Source organism: Harpia harpyja, chromosome 1 (assembly GCF_026419915.1).
Source record: "Harpia harpyja isolate bHarHar1 chromosome 1, bHarHar1 primary haplotype, whole genome shotgun sequence".
NCBI classification, from domain to species: Eukaryota; Metazoa; Chordata; class Aves; order Accipitriformes; family Accipitridae; genus Harpia; species Harpia harpyja.
In genome coordinates, this window is record NC_068940.1 from 21,483,610 (window position 1) to 21,510,491 (window position 26,882).

General features: G+C 39.2%; 1 protein-coding gene across 5 annotated transcripts in view; it reads left to right on the forward strand.

Annotated features, from left to right (window-relative positions):
• Positions 1 to 26,882, forward strand: part of CDH12 (cadherin 12) — a 394,341-nt gene that overhangs the window by 353,296 nt on the left and 14,163 nt on the right. For all 5 annotated transcript variants that reach the window (XR_008234241.1, XM_052781074.1, XM_052781082.1 and 2 more), the window contains one exon: positions 20,544 to 20,680. Coding sequence is in view for 4 of the 5 variants with exons in the window: in XM_052781074.1 (XP_052637034.1) it covers positions 20,544 to 20,680 (137 nt within the window). In the remaining variant the exon portion in view is untranslated. The remainder of the gene's footprint in view (positions 1 to 20,543; positions 20,681 to 26,882) is intronic.

Consider the following 26,882-nt stretch of genomic DNA (forward strand, 5'->3'; position numbering starts at 1 on the left):
TTCCTGTAATAAAAGGGAGAGGGGAGCTGTTAAACAAATGTAATATATTGATTTTGCTGATATATTTCCAGCCACATTAGAAACTACAAAGTGAACCAGACTCAGGTACCAATAAGGAAGCCTCTGTGCAGACACGGTCTAAGATGTAGGCAGTCATTACGCATACTTCTAGTACCAATTCATGCTGGACCTACCTGACTTCAGGAAATATTTTTACTCCCAGACATTTATGAGAAATATTGCAGACATAATGGAAGTCATCAATCTGTAAATATTAATGTTTATCAAATGGGACTATGACGAAATAGGAAAATGCCACTAGTGTCTACCAAGTGCATACACATTCATATATCTTTTTCTACAAATTTAATTTGGACCTTTTAACCCATGTTTATTAACTATGTATATTTTGACTCAGTACTTATATTCTCAAAATGTACAATAAACATGCTAGATGATACGTTGTAATCATATGCAAATATTTAACAAGTAACAGTGACTGTTTAGCTCCCGCTTTGTCAATTCACTGTTAATTATTGCTTAAAACTATTACTAATGTTTGTTGCACTACTATTTTTAAAAAAAATACATTTTTCATTCCTTTCTAATACAGAAATGTATTTGTTAATGAATTTGTGACATGTTCTTTCCCTGACAAAGGATCAAAACCTTCCCTAACAAAGACTGAAGTGGGAACCTTTTTCCCTGGTGGTAGCCTATGAAAATAGCCCCACTGAAGTCAATATTCTGTTGAAAATTATACTCTTGCAACCAGCTAACAAGCCTTTAATCATATTGTTGAGCAGTTTTTCATATGACAGCAGAATCATTTGAATGTATAACCACTCCTCAGTGAGAGTTTTTTATTTCACAAACCCTCCTAGGAGACTCAAGTGCTTTAGTTACTGATCCTCCATTTGCAACTGCTCAAGAAAACTCATCATCTCACGATGGTTTCTCCATACACTGTGCTCACTGTAATACTGAATCCTAAGCTGCTTCAAAGTGTCCTTGTCTGCCTTTTTTAACTCTGAAATCATTACTTGGGCGTCCAAATGCCCATCTACAGTTAAAAGATCAGGAATATTATAAAATACCCTTACATTTTAGTCTCACTGCTCTACTTGCTGACCCCTTACACTGGTAAACTATGGAAGTGCTCCCAGGGTCACTTCTTATGAACCGGTTCAGCTGGTGCATGCCCATGGAAAACCACAAACTATGTCCCAATGTTACCAATTTCTCAGAGGGACCCGTTCCTACCCAGAAGTAAACGACACAATGAATTTGGTGGACTTTGGAGGGAGATACTTTGCTTTAAGGAGAGGGATGTGTTCCACTACGCCAGTTGACGTGCTGAGAAGATTAAGCTGGGAACCTTCCATGCAGCTCTCTTGTGGCTTTGTAAGATCACTTATTTCTCTCAATTTCCATATTTCAGTCCTGAAATCTCTTCCTTGGCTCTCGTTTACCTGAGGATGTATCTGATTCTCTGTATTCAGCTTGATCTCCAGCTCTTTTACTTTAATGATAAGATTGTTACTAATTTATCAGAGATCTGACGATGCTCTTATGTTCTGGAAGAACCTACCTGTATCCAAACGCTGCTGACTAGTCCAAGCAGAAAAAGAAATTATATGCAATTGTTAGTTACTGACGTATTAGTGTTCAATATTCCTTAAGTTTTATATCCTCTAACTGAAAAAAAGTACATGACCAGAAGTTAGAAAAGCATAAATTAGTTTGAAAGAGTTGCATGTGATTACAACTTCTTAATGTATCCTAACCAGTTATGCTCTTTCAGCTGTGTAAAATGTAGATTGTCTCATAGATGTAAAGAATGGCTCCATCAATTTCATCACATTTTAAAGAAGGAGTCCGACCATCTTCTGAGTAAATATGCCCTCTAAACAAACATGGAAAAGCAAGTAATGTTCTTTGAGGCAACAGCCCATACAATTTGCTGGGTGGCACAGTTTCTCTACAAAATCATTCATTTTCTCTGAAATGTTTTCCTAGAGCAGTTTAGCCATTAAGATGTCCATTAGGACAACAATAAAATCAACAATCTGCCAAACAATAGAGACTGTGATAAAAGACCAGTCTGCACAGTACGCAACAGAAGGCAAAACTCTGGAGAACAAAGCAGGCTAGAACAGCTCACATGAAAGGAAGCAGCGCTAGTCACAGCGACTAAATCCATGTTATCACACAAAAACTTTAGCTCTGTTATGCTAGACACATCAGGAAGGGGTAGATAACAGGTAAGAATGAAGACTGGATTCAGCTGTTAGAAAAAGAAAAATATTTTGCTGGAAGCCATTGAAAATGGTGAGGTTTATATTATTTTTCTCTTTTGTCCTGTTACTGGAATCAAGTTTTTGGACAAGTCGGGAATTTTAAAATGTTTGTTTTGTGGGATGATATTTGTTAGAGATGTTGAAATGAAAGGGCACAGAGCGCACACTCAGTAAGAAACAGGAAATTAAGCACAAGGAGAAAAGGGGCCGCAGGTATTCAACTCCTGCAAGGGTGACTGGCTTTGAAGCTCTTTTGGAACATTACCCTAGTGCACCTAATTTTCAAACTGTGTTAAATCTGGAGTTTATGTGTCTCAGGAGAGCTATTTTGTCTATTCCCATTTTATCCATAGTGCTGCAAGAAATGCTCAGCATAAATGTTAAGATGAAGTCCTATGTACTTTGTAGCCATTAAAAATCCCAAAGCACTTCTGAAAAGAACAATGATCTCATGTTCTTCTCAGACTCCTCCAGTTTATAACGGTTACAAGCTGTCTGGGAGAAAAAAAAAAGCACCTGTGTTGCAGTGTATTACAATGTATGTAATTGGTAAATATGCAAATGTTTTAGTAAAGATCCTTGTACTTCTCGTATAAGGAATTTTAGGACTTCCTAAAAATCATGTTTATGTGTGTCCATACAGCATGAATGTTATAGATAGAGCTGTCTAAATAACAAGAAAGTGCAAATGGATGGCAAGACTGAATTATCTGCAGTACTTTCTAGAATAGTGAGCTTTATCTAACAGTGTCTGTGAAGTTCAACAGCTTGGCACTGACACCTTTGAAGTTTTCAGATTTCCTTGGAGTTGATCTTCTGGCATAAAGCATGAAAGGATTATTGTCCCTGATGTGAATCCCAGATATGACTCCAATTACAATGAGTTTCATATTCCGTGCCAGAACACTGCCCTTCAGATCTTCTCTGCTTGACTCAGGAGTTTTGCCTTATGAACCGCGAGAACCACTCAAAGCAGGAAAGCCGTGGGGACTGTGCATTTTCCTGTCCAAGTCCAGAGTCATGAAACCATGATATTAAAGAAAGAAAAAAGTCATGTGTACTAGTCACAGGTCAATCCTGCCCTCAGTATCTTGGGGACAGGACTGTATTCCCTGCATGTGCCTCCAAAGGAAAAGCCTTATTTATTTTCTGAACCAGTTCACAGTGGTCCAGAAACTTTTATGGATATGTTCTGTTTTCCCAGTGCAATACTTCGTTATGTAAAGGTCAAGAAAACCTACAAATAGTAGGTTTCTTCCTGAATTCTTAAACACTTTACCTTAATGTGCAGGCACAAACAAGATGTATTGAAGTGACATATGTAACAGGAAAGTGCTTGACCTTCCAATCCCATAATTCTTCTGACTTTTTTTGTGCATACACTTTTTGAATTTGCTTTTTCCTCAAAAAAGAAAAGTCCCATCCTGTGACATCAAAATGTATCTTATAGTTACATACATAGATAGAAAGACTGGGACATCTAGTTCCAGCATCTCAAGCCTCTTCATTTAATAACAGATTAAGTGATAGCTATTTTTCTGTGTATGGTATCATGCTGGAGGGGAACGAGATGCTTTACCAGTTGGTTTTGCACAGATAGAAGATGGTGGGACTCCGGAATTTTGGTTCCTTTTTAGCTGCTGTAGTGAGTTTTGCACACTTCTTGCTCTGTTACCTCCTCTCTGTTTCTGTTGCAATTTTAGCTCTACTCCATCCCTTGCCTTTTCCTGAAGTCCTAGTCTCCTCAACCACTTTTAAGACCTCTGTTCCAGGTTCTAATTTATCCGGGCTAACCAATTCAAACCCCTGCACCAGTACCTCTCAGTTTCTGCTGCAGATCCCTTGCTATATTCTTCTGTCCTTCTACTAGCCCACTGTTTTCTTATATCTCCTGTGCTCTGGCAGTCTAATACCAGTCTCCTATTTCACAGTCCATCTTTCTTTCTCCCACAGCTAGTTTCTGCTTTTGTCCTTCTGAACTACATCCCATTACCTTCATTGGTGCCCTGCGCTACTGCCTTCCTTTCTTCTGATGATGACAGACGTCTTTTTTGATCTCAGTGGCTTGATGTATTTTTTCTCTTTGTTCCAGTTACTTTGATCTTCTTTCTGGAACTATAGAAACTGGGTTTCCAGTTTCTGAATCCCAAGGGGTACATTTGGCTGACACATCTGCTCTTTCCACACTTGCCTCCCTAATTTCCAGTCTCATTTGGCTCAGTGAGCACTCAGCTACCAGATACACAACAACATCCCTGTCTACCTACCTTCCAGCAATGCTGGAAATTATATAGGACAACAAACTGCTACTTCCTCCTGCTGTTTCACCCTGACTTTCTGACTCTTCCTCTGTTTTCTTCTCTGCCTCCTAGACTTTGTCTTCATGACCTCAGGCAATCACATCCTCCACTCCATCTGCCATTCTCTAGGTTTGAATGAGCTGGCTTGCTCCTCAGCAACTGGGTGCTTTTAAGGGACTGAACAGAAAGGTGACTTTTCTTCAAACACAAGGCAGAAAAATCTGCCTGTTCTATGTACAAATTGTCTTTCAAAAGGAACTGTTTTCTTGCAGCTTAATGAATTCCTGCTCTTCAGCACAGACACTGACTGTATCTCTGCTTTACCTTTACTGTGAAGCAAGATGTGTATAGTAAATTATTATGATAATCCGCTTCATAGTAAATTAATATGTTTTATTTCACATTTGCAATGGGTTAGGTGTGCACAAGCAGACAGTTACCACAGCTCTGTTGGCAAGTGACTCAGTTGTATTCATTCAAGGACTGTGGTCCCTTGGTTCCAGTGATCAGCTTGGAGCTACTACAAGTAGCCGCTACAAAAAAAGTGCAGATTTGTTTTAAACTTAATCTTAAATCTATAGACTTAAGACTGAAAGGATCACACACCATTCTTTGGTGGGGAAGGTAAATGTACTGTCACTCATTAGCGCTCTGTGATGCTGCAGCATGTTCACTGGAAACAGCCAGGCACTTGAGCTGAAAAACCCTTCTTTGTCATTCTGGAGCACATGCAGACTGACTTTTTGATCTGTGTGGGTTTTTGCAGAACTGGCAGGAACATGGTACAAAAGTGAGTACTTTCTGGCACAAGCCAGAAAGCCTGTGCTAGAGGAAAGTCAGAGCTTCCCAAATAAAAGATTGCTAGGATTCATTTGACATGCATAAATTTTCCTAGATCGACTCCTGGAAGCACTTGCAGCATGAAATCCTATTTCCTAAGTCCAGCAAGTCAAAAGCAACTGAAAACTAAGTTTAAAACCGAGAGAGGCCAGTAACCTTTAGTTACAGTCAGTAATTCATCAACTTACTGAAGCTTGTGAAAAACAGCAAGTGATCTTCAGCTGGCATATGCAATCATATTAAGCTATAAAATGTCAGTCAGGAGTTTAGAACTAAAAGTAGATCCAAGTAGTTTATGGACTACGGCTTTCAGTGACTGACATGTTTGTGAGGGAAGTGGATGCTGAAAATCAAGAAGTGTGCATTCAGCTCCAAGGCAGAAAAGAACAACTTGGCAAGGAAAGCTTTTAAATTAATTGAGAATATCTAAGAAGCCAGAGTGAGGGGAAAGGAACAATATGACCATAATAGTTCTGGTTTACTTTGCAGCACTTGTACCACCTGGTGATGTGATTTTACAAAGCCAGTTCGCATCCCAGAGGCACACATTGTAATTTTACTTCAGCTCAAATAATAGTCTTCCTGATTTTTGATCAAGGGCTCTTATTCCAAATTTCTCCAGCAATGGATTTCTTAAGCGTTCCAGAAAGCAACTGTGAGATTAAAACAGAGGTTTAATGGCTGCAGCCGTATCACCTCAATCTGTGAACCTCTCAGAGCTTGACACTAAGAGAATTACTAAGGGTCAGCATCTAAGAAAAACTTATGTGTTACAGGGAAGCATGTTAGTTGGTTATTCTGCACAGTGGTACACAAAGTTAAACCTGAAACCATCTTCCTAGTATAAAATTTAGTTTCCCAACATTTTTAATTAAAGATCTTACATCCCTTTCCAGAAGAATAACTATTTTAATCATTGCAACCTACTCAGATTCCAAGTCCTTTCAATCTGAATTTCTCCTTTAGGTCTGCTTGTAAACATTGGCTTTACTTTCTTGTCCTAAAATGCTCAAGTTTATTATTATGTTTAAATAATGATTGCATATAGAGTTTCTTATACATTTGGTAATATTGTTTTTTGCTTTCAGGCTTGTTAATGAAGTTTAAACAACAGGGGTTTTGAGATTTATACCCTTTTGGGGATCTATGTGTTTGGAAGTTTCAGTCACATCCTGACTGTAGATGCAGACAGATCTCAGATACTTTTATTGTGTCCAGTTCTGGGTTCCTCAGTACAAAAGAGACATGGACATACTGGAGAGGGTCCAGCAAAGGGCCATGAAGATGATGAAGGGACTGGGGTATCCCTTCTATGAGGAAAGGCTGAGAGAGCTGGGATTGTTCAGCCTGGAGAAGAGAAAGGGTCTTAACAATGCATACAAATACCTGAAGGGAGGGTGCACAGAGGAGGGAGCCAGGCACTTTTCCGTGGTGCCCAGTGACAGGTCCAGAGGCAATGGGCACAAACTGAACCACAGGAGGTTCCCTCTGAATGTCAGGAAACACTTTTATGCTGTGGGGGTGACCGAGCACTGGCACAGGTTTGCCAAGGAGGTGGTGGAGTCTCCCTCTGTGGAGATATTAAAAAAACATCTAAACATGGTCCTGGGCAACTGGCTCTAGGTGTTCCTGCTTGAGCAGGAGGGGTTGGACCAGATGACCTCCTGAGGTCCCTGCCAACCTCAACCCTTCTGTGATTCTGCGACTTCCATCTTTTCTAAGCTGGAACAGAGAGCATGGAAAATAATGGCACAGGATCATCTGAGATGGCTGGATGTGAAAAGGGAGCAAGATAATCTAAATACAATGCTGAGGTACGTGCAAACACAAAAGAAAATAATTGAAAAGACTGCTGCCAGCATTCATGTAAATAATAAGTCTACAGATTTATAACAACAGATTATTTTAGGCAATAGATCTGAAAATAGTTTGGAGGAAACAGTGCAGAAATTCCAGCTCAGGTAGGAGGAGAGAAGAACCAATTTTAGAGGCAAATGATGGGACCTGACTTGGCTCAGGTCAGACCATCAGCATGCAAGGGGGAGCAAGGAGGTGCTTATCCAGCAACTTTTGCCTGTGGGAAAGGCCCTCAGGAAATTCGTAAAACCTTTGAAAAGGTGACTCCATACTTATATTGATCTCTGCAGATTCTGGGTTCCTTTATACATGCAGAGGATTGAGGAGGAGAAACGAAAAAGGAAAATGCAGCAGCTCCTGCAGTGTCTCTTACTTTATGAGCGCTTCACAAAACCAGCTTCAAAGGGACAATGCAGCCTCCAATTCCCGACTTCACTGAGTGTTTCCTATTGCAGATCCAGCTGACAATTCAAGTGAGTCCCAGCTGATGATCTAATCAAGCGATAAAGCCTCTACTGTGTGCTGCAGTTTTCTCTGGAGTCAGCAAGATTGCTGTTATTTGCTTTTTCTTTGATTGTCTCAGCATCAGCATTTTACTTCAGCTTTTTTCTGGGGAAAAAAATGAGAGATTTGTTCAGATTTTAGTATCCAAAAGATATAGAACAGAGCTAATATTTAGATGATGGAAAAGCAAAGCAAAGATTATTCCTATTGAATTTATGCCACTAGGCCTGCTCTCCTCTATAGCAGCTATGCTACTTATTGCCTTAGCACTTTATCAGAAGGCAAAGCTTTTGTGGCCAGGCATGGGAACAGAGGCCCAGGAAGCATCTCTGTCTTATCCCGCGGTGTTTAGGTTGGATGGACCCAAGTACAAAATAAAGTTTCAACTTGTAGTGAAGCTGAATATCTGATGGAGTCATTGCATCCTTTCCCCCCCCCCTCAGCTTTCTTACAGGTTGAGTGGGGGGTGTCCACTCAGACTCACTTGCTCCCTCTCTTTCTCTACTCACTCTGCCCATTGATAGGGATACTGATACACATCCAGATGCCCATCCCAGCATGCCCTTTCCCCACCTAAAACCAGCAAAGCAGGAGCCCTGGTCTCCTCTTCAGCAAACGTGAGATGCATCCTCCAGTGCCTGGGTCCCTCACGGACCGCGGGGGTCGTGTCCTTCATGCTATGGGGAGGATGAAGGTGGAAAGAACAGACCGTGGGCAGCAGTGCAGAGGGCCAGTGTACACCTTTCAAAACCAGGGTGAAATGGTGTTCAGGGCCTATAATTCATGGTGCTGGTAGAGAAAGTGCTCTGCCTCTTTCCCACCATAGCAATATTGACGGCTAGGCCTGGAGTGAGGGGGTTAAGTCCAACGTGTCTTCTACTGCTGCTCCCAGTCCAAACCACTGAGACTTAATTAAACTACAGGACAAAGCTTTCCCTCTGCCTGGTTGTCTTGCAGTTCTGCCTGCTCAATAAGGCAGGAAAAATGATGTTAAAACTGAATAAAAACAATGTATTTTCCAAATGACAACGGCTTTTGATAAGATACTCAGTTGGTAATGAGAAATGCAGAGCAGACAATGGAGCTGACTGAAGGGTTTGATAACCAAATGAACAAAACCTTTCAAAGGAGAGGGGGGAGGAAGCACAGGAATTTGTAGACAGGCAGAACTGGCAGTTTGGAAGGGCTGATATCTGAATTGCAGCACATTTTATTTCCTATATTGCCTAGCGTGTTTTACTAAAATTCATATGTAAGATTTATAAGGCTTATGAAAAGATTAACAGCTTCCCTCGCTTGACTCTGACCCATCGTTAGAGTCTGGCTGTCTGCAGCCACTGCTCCCCTGTCAATTAATTCTGCGTAATGGTCTATTTTCTCCAAAGGAGCAAAGTATAATTTATTTGCACTGATGCTACTCATTCCAGATCAGGTAAGCTACTGACTGTTAAAATCACTAATCCTTCACCCTCCTGACTGAAAACACAGACGTATGCAGACATGTATGAAGGACTGTGAACCCAGTCATGTAGTAATGCAGAAGACTCAAACTGTATTTTTTCATGTGGAAGATTGTGTGTTATACAAAAGGCATGAAGATAAGCACAGACACGGGACATTCTGACAAGCAGTGTTTGCTCCTTCTCCCAAAATGTAGCAATTCCATCTGTCCTTCTCTAAAGCATCACTACCTGATGTGCTGTATAGTTAAGATTCATTCTGGGAAGGCTGGAATACAGCTCACAGGATATCAGTCTGAGAAATTATACTGCTGAACTCCTTTGGAAAAGGCGACAGGGGAGTACAACAACTTACTTGGGTTTCTATCAAAATAATAAAAAAATGCTCTGCTTTTTAAGCCAAAATATTTTAACAAATACAAAGTTATCCTTCCACTAAAAGACTAGACACATTACTTCAGTGGGATCTTCAAAACCAGTCAGCTTGGACCATTACAACAGCTTTACAGCAGTGCTGAGTACCTTTGAAAATCTCTACAAAAGCATAAAGAAATATGGTGTTTTGAGTACCATGATGAAAGAAAGGTAATGGTAAAACTGTCAGAAATATTTTAATAGATCATTAAATTGAGGGTTGTATTTATTTTTAGCTGTGGCAAGTGTGATGTTGTATAATATGAAAGACAATTCTGCCACCTATATAGCATCACCCGCACAGGCATCTCTGGTTTTTGCTGCCTGTGAACAAAGCAATGCCACTAAGACCTTTCTACCTACGTTCACCTTGTTGTTTTTGTGTTATTATATGGCAGTAAAGGCACTTAGAGCAAGATAGACCAACTACATTGGCTGCTCTTTTTCTGGTTGCTTCTGAATATGCATCCTTGAGATGCTCATTTCAAAGCAGCGCCCATGAGAGGGCTATTGGCATCAGTTCTGCAAGTGCAACTGCCCATTAACCCAATTTGTGAACAGGTTAGGTTAGAAAACAGCTGAAAACAAACTACTTCTTTACAAACTGGCCATTTCATTTTAAAAGGAAATCGCATTTGGGAGAACTGTAGGACTAATACTGTTTGGGAGCAGGGAGGGAGGTGAGGGTACGAGATAACCACTTAACCTGGAACAGTAGCAGAAGCCCTTTTGTGACTGTGTCTGACTGGGCACTTAGAAGATATGTTAAGATTTAATGGCAATAGTTAGACAGTAGTGAATGGCGGTGCTAGTTCCTTTTTGCATTTCAGCTAGAGTTTGGGGTTTTTTTGTTTGTTTGTTGGGGTTTTTTTCTTCATTCCTAGTATCCCCTGAAAAAAAAAAATTAAGTATTGAGTTTATTATGTATCTGCATGGGTGGAGTTCTTCTGGGATCCAGCCGTTATCTATGGGATTACCCAAAGGATAAGATCTGACAACAGACCAGTCAGGGTTTCCTTTGGTTTGACCTCTAACGCCTCAGCAGTGTTCTGAAGATATTCAGCAAAGGTACAGAAAGCTTCTGCTCCCATTAAGGGAGATGGCTTAATAAATTATTTAAACATATAAACAAAAAAAGGCAACCTAGCAGAACAGCATCTGCCACTTTGGAACGTTACCACGTCCTTTACATTTGTTGGTTAATGACAGGAAAATTTTACAGCAAAACTTCAAATGTTATTTTGCTGTTATTAGCATTAGATTTTGCTAATAACTCTTACTATGACGATATCAGACTATGTTTTTATGTGACAGTAGATAAGTTTGACTGGATTTACTTCCTCCAAGCAGAATATCACAGTATTAAACCCAGGTTATTAAAACTAGGAGTTCTGCACAAGAGAGGTCCTGTTTCTTTTCATTATGTTAAGAAATTTGTTTTTTAAAATATTTTTGATATTAAAAGTTTTATTCTAGAAAAAGTATTTTTTTATTAAATATAGCTAATATTTTATATATGTAATACTTTGTATGCATAGAGCACAACAGTTGCTGGGTTGTACAGTGTAAAGGGCACAAAAAATATGAGAAGGAACCCTGTGGTTGTATTAACACAGGACAACATGAATGATATGCGAAGACTATTGTCTGCTACTCTTAGGCAAGTAGTGCATTACACCTTATTTCATATTATCATGCTGCACAGAGGAGAAAAAAGGATATTTACCTTTGCTGCTCTTGTAAAACCTCGTGAGACAGCATTTTTAAGTTAATAGAAAACCACAAGACTCAGAATCAAGAGTAATCTTTAAATCAAATGAAGGTATGAAAAAGAAATTAAAGTAACTTAATACTAATTCTAGTGCTGCAGCCCTGAGGAAGACTTTGGAAATCTAACTATCCTATTTAGCCCTAAAAGCAGATTACTCAGATGACTCTATCATTTAGCACAGGAAAATAAAATGTTTTGTTACATCTAATTATACTTGTTTGAACTTAATGGCTTCCCTAAACATGCATGGTATACAGGGAACTCATTTTAAAAATTCTTGATTGCACCTTTAGTAAAATTATGGCAATCACTCCTCAGTCTTCACTGGAATGGAAAATACTTCCAGTAATCAGCAGAAGAGTTCAGCACTTACATTTGAGAAGAACAATAAAGAACTGACTTAGTGTTTCAAATATGTATGTATGTACATATGCTGATACAATTTTTTTGAGTCTTACACAATGATAACTCAGTCAATGGATCGTCTTAAGAATTGCAGGAAGGAAATTTCAGTGTCAGGGTGGGATTTTAGAGGACACAAATTTGTTTGCATGCTTCAACACATTACATTCTCTAACATTTTGATCTCAGGCTTGACTTGAAGTCTGAATTTCTTGTTTCTCATTGTAGGAGTGATTTTTCTGTTTCTCTTTTTAATAACTGCAATCTTAAAAAAAAACCTTTTATGTTTATATTTTAAAATATTTGGAACTGCATCTTAGAGCAGATTTGTAACTGAGTATGATTAGCATGGTGATACCGTTTCCTGTTATGTATCAGAGTTCAGCATTGCAGGGACTAATAGGATTATTCAGTCCATCTTTCTAGAAATTTCCCTTACTGCACAGTCTCCATTACTTTATCCAACTTAGCTTTGTAGTACCAAGTGACAGAACTCATATCATTCCTCTTGTGTGCAGCATAATACACATCACTGCCAGAAAGATTTTGCTGCATAACATTAATTTTCCCTTTCTTAATTTTGCCCCTCCGCTTCTCTGTGCTGAACAAAATAATACCTTTCCTTTCTCCATGTTTAAGCCCTTCAGCTATCTGTAGACCATTATCATGTCTCCCTTTTTTCATCTCTTATCCAAGCTAAACATATTTTAGTTCTTTTAATCTTTCCTTATAACCCAGAATGCCTAGACCCAAGACAGTTTTCCTTTCTCTTCTGTAAACTCCCTCCAATTTGTTGATATCTATCTAGTGACATGATGCCCAGGACAAAATTCTGTTGTAGAGGTGTCATTTTCTCGACACCTAGTTATATGCAGTGTTCCAGCCACAGCACATGATTATTCTACTCATGAAAATTCCTTTGGACATTTAGGTAGACAAATCACACGTAAAGTCTCATTTGTATTCTTCCAGTCCCTCACCCCTTTTGCCACTCCTGCTTTAATATTTCTTTCATCTATTTCATTATGTATTTATTGGAATTACAAAAAATCCTAACTGATCACAATTCCCAACTGAATCTTATTATCTTTCATTTATATTTCTAATTTTTTTAGGCTCCCATCTATTATTTCTAATATGATGGGTGGTATTTAACTGTCCTAAGTTGGTATGAACTCTGAATTTCATTTACCTGCAGTTAAATATTTAAACAAAACTTAAAGTGAATGCAGTTTACACAATTTAAGGTCACGTACAGAAATAGTGATCTATCACATCACAGAAAATTGTTATTTCATCCCTCACCTTTCTTTGCAACATTTTTCTCCCAAAACCCAGTGTTCTATCTCACTAGGTGCCAGAGTAAGAAATGTGCTTCACATCAGCAGAGCGTGAGTTGAGACAAGTTGAGATATTTTTATAGAGCACCTCTATCAACCAGGTTATTTGTCTCTCGCAAACTAAAAAAATCAACAGGAATTTTTGAGGAAATGTTTATTCTGCACAAAGGTACAACGATCAGAATCCATTAACCTTCAAATGCCACATTTCTGGTTGTGCTGAGCTCGTATTACCACTGCCTTTTTTAACTTGAGGATACTCCTTGCAATGAGGCACCAAGTAATTTAATAAGAAAAAGAGGAATCGCTTAAGTCCATATCTTCTGAAGTCAGTCACTTAGCTGTCTCTGAGGATCTTGGCCTACAGATCTGGTATTTTACACGATACAAAATGTAGCCTTCAGTCACAGGAGAGAAATTACCAGGACAGTTATCCTTTCCCCCTTTGAAGGGCAACGTTGACTTTGTCTTATGGTTGTTGTTGTTGTTCCCATTTCTTCCCATGATCTTTCCCCCTCAAAACAGAAGTCTGTGTTTCTGTGAATTCTTTCATTCCCTTAATCAGTTAAGATTCAGAGTCCAGAGTAGCTAATTTGCATATATTAACATTTCATACATATTGCCCATTTGCTGCTTATCAACAGACCTACTTTCAGTACCGATTCTCTCAAAGCAGTCAAGCTGAAACCTCTCAAGGGGGTCGTATCAAACCACTTCCCAGCACTAAAATACACCAACGATGCAGTGTGGACTGAGCCGGTCGCCCGTACCTCAGCTGACTGAGTTTGCTGAAGCAAAAGCTGCAGCACGACCAGCTCCTCGGGTGTCTGCAGGGTGACACAAGCACTCCCAGAGGGGCCTTAGCCCACCCGAGACCTGCGGGCACCTCCTCCTCCCACCACCCACCGGCCGTAGGGGCTTTCCAGGGTGGCTGGGCAAGGATGCAGTGCTTGGGGGAGATCCGGAGGGACTGGTGACCCCATGGACGAGCACCTTCGGTGAAATGAAACTTAAAAAGAGCCCAGCCAGTCAAGAAACTACAGAAAGTGAATGGAAGGATCTTTCCGATACGGTTCAGTTACAGAGAAAGGCATTGGGTACATACTTGTAGTTGAAAAAAATGGTGGGCTGGAAAAGCATAGTTGAAAGCATAGTTTGTCTTAGAAATGATACTTCTTTTTATCCCATTGCGTCAGGAATTATCTTACATCTAAAATGCTTCATTCCAGTGCTTGGGTTTGACAAACTGTGGCTAGAGTAATAGGATGCTTTCTGAACTGGGCTTGGCAGCCAAATCATTCAGAGTGTACACAGAAAATCTGTGGTTTGGGTTTTCTTAGATTCACCATCTGGGTCTGCTTAGGTACAATTTTGCAATAGAAATTGAAATACAGACAAAAATATTTATGCTGATGTGGGACAGATGATGTAGGACAACTCTGTATCAAATATAAAAATTGAAGGAATGCACCCCCCGCCCCTTTTTGTTGTTTGGGGGTTTTCTTTTCCTTTTCTTCTTTTAGGAGGCTGGTTGCAATTACTGTTACCTATTTGTGGAACAATAAAACAAAAGGGAAAGCCAGTAATTAAATGTTAAATGCGTTACTGCTCACTGAATTGGATGATTCCTTTCCATTTTCATGCCAATTCCAATTGAATAATGTGCTTTACTCCTTCAAATGATTTTCTGTATGCATGCCGTTGCAGCAGGAGCAAATTTGGTCTGCATGCCTTTAGCTTAATAGCATCTCTAGGGGCGTGATCCATGCTCCCCTTCCCTGCTCACTATACAAACAGTGACAAAGGCTGTAGACAGTATCTTTTCTTCACCGTTCCTTTCAGCAGCTTGAGCAGGTCAGAGCTCTTCTCCTCATGCTTACTATCACTGCACCATACCTATCATCTGTGTTTTAGCACTCTTTAAGGTTTTACTTCTGTGGCATTTGGCCTTAATCCTCCCAGTCTCGCTTTGAAGCGATCTCCTCTTCCTCTGAAATACACACTATGCCTTACCTTGCTCATTTCCTGGCTTGAATTGCGTGGCTGTAATATCAGGAACAAGTTCTGAGAACTGCATATTCCATTTCAGATGGTTAGAGTTTAGCCGTGTTACCAAGTGCTCCATCTATTCATCTTTCAGGTCCAGTATCAGAAAGAAAACTTTCTGGAAACAAATATTTTTTCTCCAGATTCGTAAGTCCCCTCACGTGTCTCACAGGCAGTGATATGGCAGAGCTACGCAAGACTGTTCCTGCTTGTGCTCTTACTTTTTAGGAGGTATGGGTGTATATAAGCAAGGTATTGCAACTCTGCTCCTTTAATTTGTCTCTGAGACCTTTGAGTCTAAAATGACGTCAAAGCAGCTTGTCTGAGACCTGGATGCTGCTTTTCAGTATGGATGGATGTAGCTGTCAGCTACATGAGAGTCAAAGCAAGGATAAATGCACTGGGGTGCATCTGGGCTAGGAATGCACAGGAGAGCACTTAGACTTTGATATGACCCAGCTTTCACCATGCCAACATTGTGCAGCCGGCAAATTTTTCTGGTACCTCTTGATTCTCTGTTAGTTCTACTTAGTCTACATTTATGACATCCTTTTCAGAAGAAGACCTGAGAGTGCTTTCGTCACTAGAATGATCCCAGCAACCACAACCACCTCCTAAGAAGGTGTCCCTATGTTCTTGAAAAGCATAGAATAAAATACTTAGGCCAGTACTTTGCTACTGTCGTTCTTTGGAGGCAGTAAAACCCTATCAAAAGACAGCTGAGAAAAGAAAATGATACTGAGCACTGATGGTGGCTGTAATATGTTTTAGCTGGTGGATATATCGACAGAAAATTTTATAATATATGTATGTGTATGTACATGGAATGCAATGGAGATTTGAGTATGAAAGCATAACAGCTTAGGTTGTTCATTAGGAAGGTAATACTAGCAAGACTAGAATACTCAGGTGAATTTTGGAAAACAGAAAAAATGGCTATTACCTTGTAAAGGACCTTGTAACTTTCTCCTAAGCTCCCCTTTTTGAGCTAAGCCCAAGCTGCAATATGCCTTCCTCTGCAAGTTTGGGAACAGCTGGTGAAATTCCCACTAAGGACCAATGCATGGGCAAACAAATGCAAACTCTGCATTGTGTTTAAGCAGCAACTAAAAAAAAAAGAAAGAAAAAAGAAAGATGGTAATATGTTGTAAGTTGTTACATGCTGTTATATGATTCCTCTGTTGCATTGTGTCACCACTGCTGTCACTATCAAGACAGAACAACAAAGAAAGTCTTTGGCAAGGTTTTTAAACTTTTGGTGAGGATGGCCCGCCACTGTTCCCAAGGCCATCTGTGCTAGGCAAGGGAAGTCTTCCCTTCCACATTTTTAAGACCAAAACCGCACCCCAAATCCTGAGCTTCACAGCCTCCTTAGCATCCTGCCACATCCCATCCCTCCTGAGCATGTTGTCACGCATGTTTCCATAGCAGCAGGAGGACAGCTGTCCAGTTCTTTTATTCATGGTATATCAGTCTGAAGCAACTACAGTTGTCTGCTTAACGGCTCAGAGTTCCTGTTATCCTCACAAGGGTGATCTGCTGTCACTCAGGTATTCAACAGCGCTCCATCAAGCACTCTGCTATCTATCTTCTGTGCTGCAGCTAGAGTTGATACAGTCTTCCCCGTTGTCCTCCGCTCTTCGAAAGATGAGCCCTCTTTCGGGGGAGTGCTCTGTAAGACCCCATAGGCTATGCAGGACCTCACCGCTTAGCCAAGAGGAATGCAAATTATTCGTGGAGCTCTTAAGATGGCAGTGCGTGTCTTTGTGAATGCTCTGGATGAGAGTCCTACAGACTTGACTCTTACCATATTATAAACCAAATATTTCCATTCTGGCTCTTCTATCCTACTTGAGGTACAAATATAGCTATTCTTGAGAAGACACAGACAACATTAGCAAATGTATATCCTTCCACACTTATCCCACACACCCCTGCCTTCACTAATATAATCTGGAATACATTCTTCTGCTGGGAAGAATATTCAGGGAGATGTATAGTTCAAAGTTTCTTCCCTGTCAGTGAATATAAACTATATATCAATGTCCTGGTACTCAGAGTTGCCAGGCAGGCCTGTTCAGATTTTTCTGAAAAATAATACTGCTGTGTCCTGTGTCAACAAGTAAATTCTCCCTAACTTTTCAAGGAGGGAGCTGCCTCTTCGGATTAGTACAGTTATCCATGATCTGTCTTGCAGGCACTCTGAGCAGTCAAACAAACCAACCTCAGTTGCTTCAAACTGCTAGACCATGACTAGAAGATCTAGACAGCTGTCCTAATACCAGTATTTCAACAGTGTTCCTCTCTGTGTCACAATCTAACAAGAAATGTCAGGCTTTATGTCCCAGATAGCTGGGTTTATCTCTGGAAAGTTACAGATTTTTCTGGTTGGAGACCCTTTTGCCATTTGTTCTGTTCTTGAACACATTTTTTCCAAGTAAAAGACAAAGCTCAGGCAATACTATCGGCCTTAGAAAAAGACTAAGTGTTGCTGTGCTGCTTACAAAGAATCTTACAGTGAGCATCGGACTGCATGAAAGAGTGCTTTTGGGCTGTAAAAGGAAACGACATTTCTTTTAGGGCCTCCCTGAAAAGCCACCGCCCTTTGGGGATGGCCCCAAAATTTGCCTTTGAAAAGCAGCCAGATGGGGTCCCATTCACTCTTTTACCAAGCCTTACAGACTTCCTGAAGTATTTGGGAGCAATGCTATGTCCAGAAGAGCTGTCTCTAAGAGGATCTTCTGCCAGATATGTTTTCATGGGTACTGCACATGGGCAACCAATGAAAGGAGGAAGAATGGCTTCTTGTTTGCAGTTTTTCCTGTAAATATCTCCATTTTACACAATACATCTCCAATACTTCCTCCCAGTCCTCTTCCCTTTGTAGTCTAATCGAATATATAGCCTCTTAGGATGAAAGGATCTGAAACGACTGGCTGTTCCACCCCTAGTTTTACCGTATGTGCAGCACATGGAGAGGGAAGGAAGGGATGACTTCAAAGATAATGCCAAAGTTAAAAAAAAAGACTACCAATACTGGCATAATAGTTTCCACAGTGTTAACAGAGGTGAAGACAATGAATTTAGAAGAAGTGCTACAGTTCTGTTTTTATCAAACTGTTCAATTCCCACAGATCCCACTTCCAGGGAAGCCAAGAGGAATTCTGCCATTAGTCTCAGCAGGAGTAGAGCTAGGCTTGCAGTGCTTATTGCGGACTTCGATCCTGCTGATGCTTATGTTTAGGAGTAGGCATACTGGGCTTCTGCATGAAGTTAATCACCTGTGTGAATGCTTGCAGATAGGCTATCAGATTCTGATCCTACAAATACTCGTGCTTGAACTCAACTTCAAACACAACAGCATTCAAACTGAATATGTTTTCTGGAGTTTCAAAGTCTGCTGGTGAAGGAGGCTATCACCTACACTGTGCTTTGAATTAAGTCCTGTACTTTCTTCACTGGCTCATACTGTGGTGTGTATGGTACTTAGATAAAGCTAATCTTCCTAAGGGGAAAGATAAGCAAAGTTACTTTCTCATGCTTTGATCCCATTTATTTGTGTGTGGCTGCATATTTAATTTTGGAAGAAATTATAATCTATTAAACATGCAAAGCCTGAAAGAGTAATTTTACTGTTCCTGAAAGAGTATGTCAGTGTAATGATATTTCTAATAAATGGCTTATATATTTTTCATAATTTTTATGTCAACCAAATTTTGAACAATGAGACCAAAATTACAAATGTGGGTAGACAATATTATCATATTCAAGAAAATGTGCCTGCTCAGCTGTGTAAAAGGATACATGCTGCCTTCAGCAAACCATTTCTGAGGCTTTTCAGATAAAGCGGTGAACTGGTAATGATGCCTGTCAATTGATGAAATAGCCTATTTCATCTACAGATAGGATTTTCTTGTGATTCTGATTAAACAAAATGTCTCCAAAGAAGCATGGTACCTTATTTGTGATTTTTTTTTACTATTCAAGTCTTCCTGAGCTATTGGCATTCTTGAGTCCCAATCTGAGATATTTTCTTTAGAAATATGCCATATACCCCTTTCCACCATTGCTTCCTTCTACACCAGTAAACACAGCGTTTATCATTACATTCCCTATATATTCTTTCCATAAATCACACTAATCAGAGAAGGAAATACAAACTTTTATTCTTATTCTCACTGGTTTAAATGCAATGAGGTGTCACAGGAATGGTCCTCTGGTCTTTATGATCTTCTAAATGTACTTGTTTTTGAGTGCCATTTTGGTCTTACTGCCTACTGCTCACAAATAGCTTTCTCAATTTCATCCTGCCTAGTTTTTGAGAAACATCGTCAAGGTATGAAGAGACTAACACTGAAAAGGAAATTAGTAGCTGGCGGTACTGCATCAGAAAAATTATTATTCTGTTATGACTACAAACAGTAGCATCAAATGTGAAAATAGACTTTCAAATTAATTAGCATTTAAGGGAAATGGGTTTGGAATAATTATCAGATTGCTTTTGAGCAGCTATGTTTACAAGTGCATCTCCGCTTTCTATTAAGTCCTTGCTAGGGAAAAATAACAAATAAATACACATTTTGAGTTTTGAATCTCTTCTATGTTCATATTTCTTGACAAACAAAGGCTCAGGAGAATAAAAAAACAACGGTATTGCCCTGTTTCTCACAGCTCCAGTGAAATTGGAGGTTGCCTGTTCTTCCCAAAGGCAAAGAGCATTTTATTGCTGCTATTTATGTGGCAGAATAAGCACACCCTTCTCCATCTCCCATACTGTGACTCTGCCAACATCCCTTAGGGACCTTTGAGTAGCCTGTGCCAACAGCCCGTGTAAGTCCACCAGGACACATCTTTGCAAGCCCAGGGAGGCTGCTTACAGCCTATTGCAGCTACAAATGGATGTAAAGAGACCAGATCTGATCCACTCTTCATCGCTATTCATACCTTAAGCACTATTTCACATATCTTTTCTTTTTTTCTCCTCTAAGCCTATCTAGTGCTTTCCAAAGTGACTGGTATAAGTGATCAGGGTCACAGAAGGTGTGCATCAACTTCTTGGGAGCTCAGAGTTTTCAAATAATCTGAACACCAGAAGTACTAAATCTTTTATTATATCCCATTTTCCCTTGAGCATTCCAACTCTGCAAAAAAGAAATAAACAAATCATTCTTTATTGTCTTCTTCCTGCAAGGATGGTAATAGCTAGGAAGAGAAAAATAACAAAACTTGAGCTAGCTAGACTGCTGTTTTGATAAATGAGTAATCTTTGCAGATTTGCATCTACTTTGTTTAATATTTTTCTCATACAGATACTTCATCGATTGGAAGAATGATGTGGACAGCTACTTTACAATAGATGCTACTGAAGGAACCATTGCTACTAATGAAATACTGGACAGAGAAAGCACAGCACAGTACAATTTCTCTATAATTGCAAGTAAAGTTAGTAAGTATGACACAAACTGAATTAATATGCTAATGTGGTATTTTTTTCAGAATGTAGTGCTCAGGCATAAATATGCTGTGAAGAGTGCATGTATTGCCAAGAGATTATTTAAGAAGGCTCAATAAATATCTTTTTACCAGACTCACTGTGAGGCTAACTGTGATGTTCAAACAGCGCTATACAGTAAGGTTTTTCTAGGAGCCCTCATGTAGGCACAGTTCCCTCAGAAACTGAAAAACATCTTGTCAGCATGAAGAGCATGAGGAGCTGTATGGAGGCCTTCCAGTTCTTATTTGTGATTTTGCAATTCACTCCCTATGAAATTAGGTTAGTCAAATAAAAGGTCTGTCAATCTGCTTTTTGAAGGCAGAAAAATTTAAAGACTCATTAAATTCTCAGACAAAAAGTACACTAAAATTGAGTCAAGACTTAAGGCCCTAAATTAATCAATGTGTGCTGCATCTCTGCTCTTGTGTTTTCTCTCTGCCCAAGATTTTATGCCTAACCACTTGTTTTCTTTTCCTATATAATTTGTGGTGGGGTGGTTTTTTTTTCATTTCTTGTCTTTGTGTCCTCTCCTACATAGCTTTTTTTTTTAATAATAACTCCCTTCTGCTGCTGTATTATGTAGCTGCAGCTTTCTTCATTGCCATCCTTCTGTGTAGCATTCCTCCTTCGTGACCCCGTCAAACTGAAACTCTTGTAGGCGTATACCACCCTTTGAATATGAGTCTTTTGGTCACTTAGCAGTTGTGTAAAGGCCACAGAAGTCTTTCTGTTGACATCAATAGGCTGTAGAAGAGGACCCCTGCTGTATTTCTTACTCATTCTGTGTTGTTCATGTGTCTAGAAATGCAAGTTTCTAAAGCAAAAAACATGTTTTCCTCAATGTATTGCTTGGCACTGAGTCTTCAAAAAGTAATACATGCTACTAACAGGAAGAGAGAGATTTTGGAAGCAGAGAAGCTATACATTATTTAAAATAAATAAATAAAAATTCTCAGTTGTAGTTATCTGAAAAAGAACCATGAGCTCCCTCCCTGGAACCTGAAAACATAACGAGGACACCAGTCAAATGAACACTTGAATTTTATCTGTATCTTGGAAAAGGAATACACTAACAGAGGAAACTAAACTACCACGAGTGATTGAGTACATCATAGAGATACATGTGCGTGTGTATATTCACAGAAAGTCCACCAGAAGTCTAATTTGTTTCCAGAGAAACTGAAAGGCAGGTAGATGCAGAGGGGAGGTCTCATAATAGTCTGTGTTTCAGTAAAGCTTAACTATTTGGATTTATTGGTGGATAAAGTACATTTGAGATTTGTAATTTTTTTCTGCAGTAAGGCAACAGTTTTAGTAAACTTGATGTGAATCTCTTTATTATTCCCAAGCGTAATTAAAGCTAGCTAAAACCTCCAAGTTTACTTGTCTGTGCACCTTCCCGGCACATATACAGTAATATCATGTTTATGTAGAGCTGTAGCAGGTAGGCTATATTATGACATTCCCAATTTTAACAATTGCCTAGTTAAGAATCTACACCTAAGACATATTTGTGATTCATTTCAGCATACCACAAAATATTATGCATTGACCATTATCCATAGCATTAAAAACAATTGCCATATCTGTACTACACCAGTAATTGGCAATATTTTGGGGGATTTGAGGTATACTAACTACTAAACTTTATATGCAGTTGTCTGACTAAGAGCTAGCACAGAAGTAAAGGCTGGGGTTTGAGGGATGACACACTGCACACAACCGTAAAAGGTTAGAAAGAAGAGAAGAAAACATCTGAAGAAAAAGGGGGAGGGGGGGAATTACTATATTTGAAGAATTTCTGCTATAAAAAAATTGCCACTTTTTCAGTGCTGACATAGAAACACTGAAACTGCCATCTCTTATTAGAGAAAAAGTGCATGAACAGTGCCTTGACATATACATGATTACCTAAGGACAGTGGCCCAGTATTGCAATTAGTTGCATAAACTTGCCTCAGGAATGGACACTATTGTTACCTAAGTATGTTCAGTTCTCCATGACCTTATCTCATTAAAATAAACAGACTCCAAACTAGTCATATTAAGTTCTGTTACCTAAAAAACTTTATAGCTAAAATACGTATTTTGCTTTATCAGTGTGAGAGAATAACAAGAAACGCCCCCACCTTTTAGACACATCCTAATGGTCATTCTGCAAATTATCTTTTCTTGAACAGGCCAATTATAAACAAAGGCCACCAGCTTTATCCGCATCAAGTCAGAGAGAAAACTATATTAAAGCAGTTTTGCCATCATTCTCCTATATGTGGAAAACGATGCAAAGGTCATGGGCAGGCTTGCCTGGACTCCCTGCCTGTGCCTTAGTCCTGGGGCCTTCTAAGTGATTGTTCCCCTTTGTTCTTCTGTAGCTTCAAAATGAAACCCTGTATGAATCATAGATGATGTTTGTGTTACATTTTTTCTCACAGCCACTAAAGTCTTGAAATAATATTATGACTTTTGAGCTATCAAATTACCTATGAAACAATGGCATAAATGGCATGCAGGTTAGATAGCTAAGTATAGCAGCAACCAATTGATAAATGTACATGTAAATGTAGATATGGATGTACCCTTTAGACTTTTCTTACAAGCTGATAAATCTGACTATTATTAGCAATAAAGCACCAGAAGTTATAATTTTTAAAGGAATACATTTCAAAAATGAGGCAGAAGAGAATTACCTTGTGTTTATTAAAGTAATCTTTGCTGACATCACCTATTGTGGAGGCAAAAAAAAAAGTCTTATTCAAAAGCCTGGTTCTTTGGAAATTTGTAAATGGTTTCATGTCCAGTGTCCTCATTCTGCACTTATTTGACATATAAAAATGTATATATACTGAGATTATTCTTCCCTGAACTTCAGGTCCTACCCCTTCATCCCTGCCTACACCAGACAAGGTGCAGGTTGGCAGCTTGAAGAGAGGCAGAATTTGGACCCTTAGCAAACAGTTAATTATGAAATCTGCTTGTCCTAGGCTTGCTTGTATAAACTTCTATGCTCACAGCCAGGGAAGTCCTGCTTACCCAGCAATAACACAGTAGATCTTACATACGGACAGTAGCTGCTGGTTCCACCTAGGGAACTGGGATAAGGGAAGTTATTCTACTCAAGTTATGCAATGACCAACTCTGACCATGTATCATTATACTGTGATTTTTATTTCTCACCCTGAAAAAATTCCAAACATCTGATCTAAACACTGTCTGGGAATCTGTCTCCAAATAGCAGCACAACTGACTCTTGAGAACATCTCAGAGGCGTACCCAGCATGGAGTGATGGGTAGCCAATTGTTGTATTTAACACAAGACACCATAACTTTATTCTCACTCTTGTTAGAGAAGTCTGTCCCAAAGTAGAGATCTTTTTAAGTGGGAGCTGGATGATTGTTCTGCTGACACATGGGTGATGACAGATGTGAAGGCAGCTGAATGCAGAAGGTCCCTTACCCATCTGTAGAAATAAAAAAAATCATCCTTTATATAGAACAAAGTGCATGAACAGGGAGAGGATGTTTCAGACTCGCATTTTTTTCCCCCATTTCACTTCCCAATTTCTCCATACTTCTTTTCATTCCCTGACTATATTTCATTGTAGTTTTTTTTCTTCTTAGAACTCAACACCCTAGTAGCCTCCATGGTTACTGTTTCTGAACATTTTTAAGCCCACAGACTCCGTCCAAACTAATAAATTATACATGGCTTGCGCTCATTTCAAGCACAAAGGCCAGCTGGCACTGAGTAGCCTATTTCTATGCCATTAAACACTCTTAGCTTCCAAACAGGGTGCCCATATGTAAATCAATTCTTTGAGAGTGGTCCCTCACCCATACTAACTCCCAGCACATGCATGTGAATTGTCCGCAAGACCACTAGTTGCCCCAGGCTAAGACTGTGCCAAGGGCTGCTGTAAGAACATAATGATATAAAAAAAATCACAGTCCAGTGCTCAAAAAGTTCCCCAGTGTGCTGCTTAATTACCTAGTATGGAAATGGTTTTTGCATCTTCGAAAAGAGGAAATAGATAAGATGCATAAGATCTTATTTCTGCTTTCCCATCCTGAAGACACTAGTTAAGGTTGAAAATAAACATAAAGTAACCATAACCCTTCCTGTCCAAATCATCTTCCCAACTCCTCTAAGTCTAGGCCTGAATTTTGTAAATATTAAAGAAACCTCAGCTTAAATCTCAAGATAGGGTTTATCTTCTGCTGCATACCATAACTGGGGTTAAGGAATCACCAGTTCTCCTTAATGGTGAGTATCTATTTGCTCAGATATCTTGGATTTTCACAAGTCCATTAGTCAAAGTATTTTACATATTTCCTACACCTGTAATATCCTTGAACCATGAAGATGTTAACAGATGATGGTACTCAAGCAAAAGAAGGAAACAGGGTTGTCACTGTCTTAAAGACAGGAAAACTGAGGAAGGAAGAAGCTAATTAATTTGCCTGTATCTTACAGGCAGAATTGAAACCTGAAATCAGTTTCTTAATTCCTAGGCTAATGATTTAACCAACTTGTCTTCTTCTCTGTGTAATCTTGGTTTAAAAGTCACGGGCAGATGTCTTCAGTGACTCACTCACTGATACCAGCATGCACGTCACTACTGTGCTCACAGGGCTCAAAAAGATTTGATTTTGAGACAGAGAGCAAACAAAACAAAAATGGAGAAAATGGAGGTCAAGTCTGCAAAGTGGTATTTGAAATGCAATTCATCATCCTCGTTCACATCAAGTTACAGGTTTTTGTAATTATATATGAATTCAAAGCTGTACACAATCTTCTTGCAGTCTTCCTTTATATACAGTTAAACTGATACTAGCACAAACCAGAAAGAAAATGAATCACATAAATAAAGTGAAATCCAGAAGTAGGTCCATCTTATGCTGTAGTAATTCTGTTTACTTTCATATTTGATTTTTGCTGACCATTTATGCAAGGTAAAATTCTACCTTGCTGAAATATTTAGGAAGAAAAGATTTTTGGCCTCTAATGTATCTTTCAAAGAATCATAGAAAATAAATCACAGACCATCAGTGAGAAATAAATTTTAAAATTATAGTCATATTTGTTTATATTTCCAAAGCCTGCTATCCTATTGTGAGTTTGAGGGAAGGCAAAACATCAAATCCCTTTGTTCATTTAAAAAATATACAGTCTCATAATATGTACACTGTTCCAAATAGCTGAAAAAATCATTTATGTAAGATATTTTAATAAAAATATAGCCTAAAAAGACTTCTTATAGAAACTGATATATTCAATAGAATTTATCAAAATCAGCTAATATCTCCCATGAACATGATGCATAAATTTTGAGTACATTCATTCTTTTACTGGAAAGGCATTGTTAACACATTACTAAAAGGAAACAAAGTAACATCTATGCCTGTACTTTCATGGCAATGCATTAATCTCTGATGTGTTTGGAGAATGTATCCTGAACTCCTGTTTTTCAGTGTTGTACCTTAAAATAAACACACGAAAACTAAAGGAAAACCTGAGTTACTCCGTGTGAGTTGCTGAGTTCTTCGCAGCGAGTACTGCTAGGAGGGAAGTTTTAAGTTAGGCTGTTTCTGCCAGTAACTGCATGAACTGGACCTACTCAGGGCTTTTCTGATCTTTGTATATATTCAGAGTCAGGGTCCTGCCCTCTACTGACTAAAATAACTTCTTAGTACTTTTTTGTTTCCTATTATACAAAGGAACCAATTCAACTGTGAGCAAGTGATCTAGATTTCGTCTGGCTCTTTGGGCATCTAAAGAATCATTGCTAATTCCCAGCTGCAGGACCAAACTCTGTCTTCATTCATGCTGCACAATGCTTTTCTCCACAAAGATGTTCTGCAAGTAGGGGTGATGCTGAATTGGAAGTGAATGAGGATTCAAAGAGATATTATTAGATATGTTCACTGTTAAATAGATATGTTCATAGGAAGGAACTACAAATATTGTGTGATTTGGGTAGTGAGTTTTGGGGTTGGTTTTTTTTTGTAGATTCCAAGCTCAGTTTGTAGGATGGTCAGTTTATCCACTACTTGTAAACAGGTAAAGCACAGTTCTACTTGCAGCTGGTCCTACTTAACTAGGAAATCATTGGGGAATACCTTTTGGCTTTGACAAAGGCCTCTTGAAAACACTATAT